General features: G+C 45.6%; 1 protein-coding gene across 1 annotated transcript in view; it reads right to left on the bottom strand.

Annotated features, from left to right (window-relative positions):
• Positions 1–8,853, bottom strand: part of Kdsr (3-ketodihydrosphingosine reductase) — a 33,015-nt gene continuing 24,162 nt past the window's right edge. Inside the window, exons 9-10 of the mRNA XM_051203909.1 lie at positions 4,532–4,633; positions 1–900 (exon numbers count right to left, since the gene is read on the bottom strand). Coding sequence (XP_051059866.1) covers positions 781–900; positions 4,532–4,633 — 222 coding nt within the window. The 3' untranslated portion in view covers positions 1–780. The remainder of the gene's footprint in view (positions 901–4,531; positions 4,634–8,853) is intronic.

Below are 8,853 nucleotides of genomic sequence, written 5' to 3'. Positions count from 1 at the left end.
TTTTAAGCTTCTGTGAGATTTTATTTCTATTCAGAAAGCATGTAAAGAGGCTGCCTTTCCCCAGGAATAAAAACGAAAAGGTTCTCAACATTGGTCTTAAGAAGACAAGAAGGCTCCATATGCCTGTGCAAAGGACTCAGCCCCTCGCTTCCAATGCACTGCTCACTGCTCATCCCCCTGGTATCTTACAGGATCAAAGAGAGAGAGAAGCCACCTTCACTAGCAGAAGCAAGTCCCAAGCAAGCACAGCAGACTAGCCCACAGCCGGACTCATCAGCTATGCGGAAGACACACCCTGAATAACAAACAATTAAAAATTTAAAAAAACAAAAATACTAATAAAAACCCAGACACCACCATTTTTCATAAAAATTAAAACCAAAAATATAAAAAAAAAACTCCCAAAAGTTCTTAATGTATCATAACGTACATTTCTTGATCTCAGCGGGCAAGAGGGGAGGATAAACGAAAGAAATTGAATTTACCATTCCAGAAGTCTAGTCTTTACCCTGTTCTCCTGTTACTAGTTCTTACACGATCACCACTTTTCTCAAAGCCCAGAAAATCAAATGGTGTCCTGGTCCATGTTTGCATAGTGTTAACAGTAATGTTGCAGAGATGAACTCTGTCCCTTTGCTTGCAGCCAGATTTCTGAAGAGTACTGGGTCCAATCTCACACATTCCAACAAGACACAAGAGTCCGGAGGCCGAAAATCGAGTTCTATTAGCAGCAAAGCTGTTCAAATCACTGGATACAGTCTTTTGTCCAAGGGGCAAGGATTAGGCAGTTTTGTCTACAGTTTCGGATTTTGCTTTCTGCACCATGCAGCGGCGAATAATATTATCAAAACTTCCAAGGTAAAACAAAGCGATGATTCGGAAAAGGCCCATAGTGACCACCTGCAAGAGGAAGAAGACCTTTCAGCTTACCCAACAGGACAGCACAATAGCCCATTTTATAGTAAGTCACATCTCTTTTACTACACAGTTTCCAGGACACATCTAATCTGCTCCAAGAACAAGTATAATGAAACTTTGTAAATGCCAATAATTTCCAAAAACAGAATTCTTTGTACACTGGATAGCACCGAGCCTGCCAGACAAACAGCAACATTTATCTGGCAAATCCCAACCATAAAAAGAACAAAATGGGTATTCTTAGAGGATAGGGCTATAAGGCCTAGGCATCGGGCTGTCCAGCATTTCAGATAGACACGCTATGATCAAAGCTCTTTGGCTAGGATTTGTTCTCAGTACTAAGCCCTTTTGCTAGGTGCTGAAGATGCTAAAGTGAGAAATACATACTCCTCGACTATCTGAATTTATTTGTTTAGTTTTTGAGACAAATTCTCACTGTGTTGCTTAGACTGATGCCAGCTCCTAGGCTCTAGTGATCCCCCGGCTTCTGTCTTCTAAGTGGCTGTGACTACGGTGGGCATGAACCCCGCTTGTAATGGAAATGCAATCAAGTAAGAAAACAATCACTGTCTCGGGGCAAGGCTACTCAGCCTGCTCAGTGACAGACTCTCACCAAAGCAACTCCAAATGGCATCACAGAAAGATGCATATTTTCAGATACGCAAGGACTAAAACTCATGTCTGCCAGCTATCCTTTTCCGAGAAGAATGAGATCCAGAAAGAGAGGGTCACCAAAGGAAAGAGGTGTCATGTGATTTGGGGAATTTGTAAATATCTCCAGAGACAGACTGGCAAGGCCAGCAATGACTTTACAATGAATTAGCAGACTTGAGACGTGGCTCAGCTGGTTAAGTGTGTTCCAAGCATGCATGAAGTTCTGGCATCATCCCCACCCAGCACCATATAAAACAGGCCTGGTGGCACCCATCTGTGACCATGGGTCAGAAGTTCAAGGCTATCATTTCAAGAATCTTAGGGAGGAAAAATAACAAAAAAAAAAAAAAAAAAAAAAAAAAAAACAAAAAAAAAATCAAAAAACAAAAAAGCTGTGAAGACATTTTTTTTTTCCTCAAACACAAATCTAACCACAATGATACCACAGCCAATCTAACGAAATGGGCATGAGGAGGAGATATGCAGGGGAGCCAGCCACTCCCCTCCAGGCTAACTGGCAACATTGGGATGCACCAAATAAGAAAAGCAGTGGCATCCGGACACAGGGGCACGTCCCCAGGTAGTTGCAGAGACAGTGGAGGCTTTGCTAAAAGAGGAGTGAATGCCTCAGGGACAGGCAGCACAGAGAGAAGCCGAGGAGGCTCGATTTTCTTCAAAAGCCTTCGCAATCGTCTGACTCTGAGAGAGTGCAAGGCTGCCTTCTGAAAACACCAGGGAGACTAAAGGGAAGCTGGTAAAGGGAACCTGAGTGACTCCATGACAAAACAGGTGGCTGTCAGGGGAATTTCAGGACAGTGACATGACCCACAGAGTGTGAACCATGAGCCTCAGTTGACAATAATGTGTCAATGATGGCTCACTTGACACAAGGGCACCATACTAACATGAGGGGGCTGTGCTGGTCAGGTATACAGGGGATTTGATGCGCTTTCCATTGAGAGTTCCTATAAAACTAAAAGGTAAGGGCCCCTATTCAAAATAAAACTGCAAAACTAAAGGCCAGTCAGGGAAAGACCTTAAGAAAAGCATTTAATACAAACACAAAACAAAGGCAGGTCCAGGCTCAGAACACAAACCTGTAGCTCTCTAATGAAAGGAACCCTCAGGATTTGAAGCCAAAGGGAACTTGAGAATGAGGACAGGGAGGACAGAGAGAACAGGACAGTTAGGGAAGGGAGAGTTAGGTATGCTTGTGTGGGGCAGTGAACTGGAAGCTTCATCCAGGGGCTCTGGGGAGCCGCTGACGACAGAGCCGCATTTAACAGACACAGCATTGAAACTGACAGCACTCCTATGTCCTCCAGTGGCCTGGAAAGGTCATGGGATTGGGATAGGGGCTGTGCTCTACTCTACGGGCATGACTGCCACCCGTTAAAGTATTCTGCTGCTACAGACCTTCTAATGTCCCAAGAAATGTCTCAAATTTGGATTTTTCTGTTTCATGGTATCTAATTTTTAAACAATTTTATTTGAATATACACACTCATGGAGTATGGGGGCTTACAGCCATAATACCAGTACTTGGGTGGGGCGTGGCCAGTGTGATGCTTGCTTAGACTACATAGCATGCTGGACCACAGCATCCCTTTTGATGGGCATAGGCTTCTTTCTGTCTACAAGTGCTGGTTCACAACATATGTGACTCAGGTCAGGGGCAGTGGTCTTGGTGTCAGCTCTGGGGTCATCAGCAGAGCTATAGAATGGGGGACAGCTGAGGTGATGAGAGGAGTCAGGGGTCATACCCCAGTGTCTGGCCAGGCACTTGGGCAAGAGCACCCATCACAGAGTAAGGGCACTGGAGAAGGCTGTGGCAGGAGATATGCCAGAGACTATAAAGGATTATTTAGAACTGGAAATGTCTAGTTATTGCCCAGGGAAAATAACGTAAAAGCAATTACGTTTTAGAAAGCTGGAATGTGAACCCGGCTATGGAATTGGCTTTCAGACTTGGCCTCACTTGTGTGAAGAGACGTGCGTGAGAAGACCAGCACTGCCTGCGGACAGCTGCAGACTCTACTCTTGCCCAGCTTGGGCATCCTGAACTCCTGTTGGTGTAGGCTGGCTACTGGGGCACAATGACGAACAAGAGCTATAGGCCCTGTCCTCAGAGGTCTTATAGCTCAGAATGTTTACCGTCACTTCAGAGCACTTCATAATGGAACAAGGAAAAGAAGCGCCCGGAGAAAAACCAATTAGGGAGCTATGCGAATGCATCTTACACTAACACCACAGACCCCATGCTATGTCAGCACTGATCCTTGGCTTTGGGTCCCCAAACATTACTCCCATGTTAGTGCTAATCACCCAGCAGTTTCACCCTCCACAAAATGGCAAACTCCCTAAAGGATGGTGAACCCTCTTACACCTAGCCACTTGGGGAAAACAGACCCTCTTCGACAGGAAGTGAACTTCCAGGCCCAGAGAGATGGTTTAGTGGTTAAGCACATCATGTTCTCCCAGGGGGCATGCGTTCAATTCCCAGCACCTAGATGGCACCTTACGCATCTCTTTAAGTTGTTCCGGGGAATCCAATGCTCTTCTGGCCTCCACGGATACTGCAGACACGTGGTGCACAGACATACATGTAGGCAAACCATTCATGTGCATTTAAAAATTAAGATTAAATTCTAAGAGTTGAACTTGCATGTGTCCTGGGTGAAACTGTAAATTCTGTAAGGGCACAGTGCGTCTAACCCTCTCCTTGAGTCCCCTCCTTGAGTCCCCTTCAGCTCAGCTACCATTAGAAAGGGATTCTAAGTTAGTCCTTCTACCTGCAGAGCCCGATACCTCAGCTCTTCACATTTTAAATCACTGCACTCTTCTCTTGATCTTTTTCTCACAGAAGTTGGATGAGGTAATTGTTGCCTTGACGGTCCATCTGTTCTGTCGGCCTATCTGTCTGTCTGTCTATCTGGTGGCTGGCTAAGAAAGGGCTTACCTGCTGGAGTCCTTCAGTGATGGAAGTCACTGGAGCCATGCCGCAGGTCAGGGAGGAGAGCATGTACCCATCTGAGCCAATGGAACTATTAAAATTTCCTTGCTAAAAAAGAAGAAAAAAAAAAAAGAGAGAGAGAGAGAAAGAAATGGGGGTATGAAGTAAGTTTAAAGGAATCAGTTCAATACTAGAGAAACAATGAAGTATGACTTTATGAGGGGTAGGATGACAACTTAGAATATTCCAGAACTAAAAAATAGACACACAGACTTAATTAATGCATGTCCACTTCTGAAACTCTGGGTCCACAGATCCCCATGGGTTCCAGACTCTTCTAGGGTCTTTAGGTACAATGCAACTGTCATATAATATTGAGACAATTTGCTGGTCTCACCACTGACCTTTGAACTGAAGGACAAACTGCCACAGCACAAGCCAGTGTTTTCTGGGGAGTGTGGGCTAGTGTCTTTCATCCAGTCATTGCCACTGCCACCACAGTGACAAAGAAAACACAATATAAAAAAAGTCTCTAAGAACCCAAAAGACACACCTTACTTAAAAACACTCGGTAGAGCAGCAAAGTTCAGCAATTTATTAAACAGTGACCTCTGGAGACATCCCCCATCCATGTAACCCCCGTTCCGCCATCTTCAGGTACTGTACTGACAGTTTGCCACGGTCCGACAAAGCTAAGTGGAAATCCCAGAAACAAGCGATTCACAAGTGTTAAATTGCATGCCGTCTGCGCAGCATACTGGTATCTGGGGTTGTCCAGCTCTGTCCCACCTGGGACATTTGTCGCTTCTCTGTTCATCAGTATAACCAGGGCCTTACTCCGTTAGGCTGCCTTTGACCTCATTTTGTAACTGAGGGTGTTCTTGAATTTCTTATCCTCATGCTTCTAACCTCCCAAGTGCTGGCATCACAGGTGTACATTATCATTCCCAGCTATGAGGCACTCTGGGAGGAACCAAGGCTCCATGCATGATAGGCTATCACTCTACCAAAGGAGCCACATCGCCAGCTAAGCTTTTCCATAGGTATGTACAGGACACACATAGCACCCACAGCAGGTCAGTAACATTAGACATTTTAGGCTGGCCTAGAGGACAAGAGAAGGGGGCTCCTGCTCCTCGCGTGGCAAACGCTTAAACGGGGATGCTAAAGGATGGCTGGCATCCTGAAGAAAGGCCCTCTTGCAATGTTCACAGATGAGCTCTCTGACAACCTCTGACCAGCTGGCTGCATTCGGACTTGGGTTTGAGACACCAGTGGGACAGATGAATGTAGTAATCTGTGGCTTGCAGGAAAACCATAGGACACACATGAGGGCGGTGACAAGAGCTGAACTTTTGGGGGGAAATTAAGACTTGGGAAATCTCTGACCATCAAAGTGAGACTACTGGGGTCCTAATATTTCCATGATCTCTGATGAACGTGACTTTTGATAACTCGGTGATTCCATATCTTCCAAATGCCTTCATGTTTTCAAAAGGTGAAGGGGGTGAAAGATATATTCAAAGGACAAACGGGAGAGGGATTTTAATGCCACAAAGAACAAAAAGCTCACTGGTGCCACTTCTAATTTCACACTGTAACCAAGCTTTAAAAAAAAAAGGAAAACCTCCATTTGTCAAGTTGGGGGATAATATAAAAAAACGACATGCCCATCCTCTTCCAACTACATATCTGTTTAAAGTCAGATTTCCTTCGGATGTTTGAAGAAGGATGTAGTTAACAGACTGGCACCAGGATGGTCTATTAATGCAGACCTTGTACAGGTTCATGAAAATACAACACCATGCTACTCACTGACTTCCTGTTTGAAATAGTTAGTTTTGAGCCAGGCATGGCAGTGCATGTCTGAAATAGCAGCATGTGATTAGTGGGAGAAGGGTCAGCAGGGTCAGCAGTTCAAGGTTATCCTCAGCTGCAGACTGAGTTTGAAGCCAGCCAGGGACGACTCCTCAGACAAAAACTCTTGTCATGTGAGTTTGATGATCTAAGTATCACCCCAGAACCCTAGTGTAGGGAACAAATGACCCCCCCAAAGTTGTTCTCTGACCTCTACCCTCACACACACTAAAAAAGAAAGTAGAGGGGAGGTGCACAGCTGCCTGGAACCCCAGCTCCAAGGAATACGATGCTGTCGTCTGGCCAGGCAGGCATCGTGCATACGTGCATTCAGGTACACACACACACACACACACTAAAAGAACAAATAAATCTGTTTAAAAAGGATTTAATGTTTATTGCAGTTTATTATTTTTCCTTTTTGATTTTGGTGTGTGTGTGTGTGTGTGTGCGCGCGCGCGCGCGCGAGCGCTTCCACGTAAGCCTGTGTACCACATGTGTGCCTGTGTGGGTGGTGGGAATCAAACCAGGTCCTTTGCAAGTACAACAAGTGGCTCTTAACCACTGAGCCAAGTCTCCAGTCCCTACTAACTTGATTTTAAATGACTTATAACTAAAGCTCTCCCATCATCCTCTGGTGATGCTGGTGAGGAAGCCCAGGACTATGCACGTGCAAGGCAGGAACTCACCACTGATTACTCTCCACAGCCCCACAACTGAATAGTTTGAAAAGTGCACTTTGAGTATTGAGAAAGTATTATGGCAAGTATTGAGAAGCACTCAGGAGGCAGAGGCAGGCGGATCTGTGATTCCAGGCCAGCCTGGTCTACATAGTCAGTTCTAGGATAGCCAGGGCTACACAGTGAGATCTTCTCAAAACAACAACCAACAAAAAAGAGAAAGCTAGCCCAGATAAACATACTTTTTTTTGGGGGGGGGATGTCAATGATAACAGTATAATGGGGCCAAGAGAAGAAAAAGTTTGCAAGCCACCGCAGGAGATGAGTCTTGCACTATTTGGGGTCACTAAAAGCCCAGTTGGTGGAGCTGGTGAGGATGAGGAGGCTTGCTCCATGGTAGAGAGCATTTGCTGCTCTTACAGAGGATCCTAGCATCCACATGGGGCAATACCAGCTCCTATAACTCCAGTTCTGGGGAGCCAGCGTCCTCTTTTGGCCTTTTCGAGCACGGCACAGCACACACATGGTGTGTATGCATACTTCTGTAGGACTCACACAGACCTTTTTTTTTTTTTTTTTTTTTTTTTAATCTTGAGGAAAAAACAAAACAAAACAAAAACTACCTTGAGGGTGTTTGTTTTGATTTGAGGGAAAAGTAAACTAGTTTATCCTAGTCACGCCTCTTAAGGCAACCAAGGCAACTACTCCACCCACAGTGTGTGGAGGGGTGGGGCGGGACGGGGCAGGGGAGGAGCTAGAGGTTAATGTTGGGCATCTACCTCAATCACTGTATACGGGATCTGTTGAGAAAGGGTTCTCTAAATGACCCTGGCTAGGCTCACCAATCGGCTAGGTTGGGTGGCCCACAAACTCTGGGGATCTGCCTGCCTCTGCCCACATAGGGCTTAGGTTACAGACAGGTGCAACCACACTGGCTTTTTAAGTCAGTGGTGGGGATCTGAACTCAGTTCCTTATGCTTGTACAACTTACTGGGCCATCTCTCTAGCATGACGCATGACTCTCTGTCCTTTTTTTTTTAATGTATAGTTATTTATTTTCTTGCATGTGTGTAAAGGACATCTTGAGGCAATCAGTTCTCTCCTTCGGCCATTGGAATTTGAAGAGCTGGAGTTATTAGGATTGATGGTAGGCACCTTTACCTGCTGAGTTGTCGCATTGCTATTCTGCTTGCTCAGCTTGGCACAACAGTGCCTTCAATGCTTAGAAACTGTACCACATTTTCTGATTTTCTGGATGCCTCTCATGGAAAAGGACCCCAGATTTTCCAAAGTCATGAGGCCACTGGGGTTCATGCACATCCTCCAGAATGAGCCTTTTTCCACACATGAACTACTTCAAATGCCATCAAAAGACCTGAGTACACATGGTGTTCTACAACGCTTTACACGGTTTCTAAGACCAACTCCTCACACATGGAGGGTATGGTGGGTTGAGGAACCTGAAGCAGCTTCTTCTTATGAGGGAAATGGTACCAGGGACCAGGAGAGAGCGGGAAACACCCACCCTGAGCCTGGCCACAGGCTTAGATGATCTCAAACTGTGGGGAAAGGAGGGGAAGCCAAGACAAGGCTCAATGGGTAAGGTGGACACCGAGCCTGACACCTGAGTTCAGTCCCCTGGACCTGCATGGTAGAAGGAAAGAACACTCCCTGCATGAAGGCGACAGTCACACACATGGTAAGTAACACTAAAGTTATAAATAAAAAGATGGTGACATGCCTTCTGCTTGGCTCACATACTTCCCAGGAGCTGACGATCTTACTTAGCCT

The sequence above is a fragment of the Phodopus roborovskii genome, unplaced genomic scaffold (assembly GCF_943737965.1).
Source record: "Phodopus roborovskii unplaced genomic scaffold, PHOROB, whole genome shotgun sequence".
Lineage (NCBI taxonomy): Eukaryota > Metazoa > Chordata > Mammalia > Rodentia > Cricetidae > Phodopus > Phodopus roborovskii.
The sequence above is the reverse complement of the archived record's forward strand: the minus strand, read 5'-3'. Positions and strand labels throughout refer to the sequence as shown.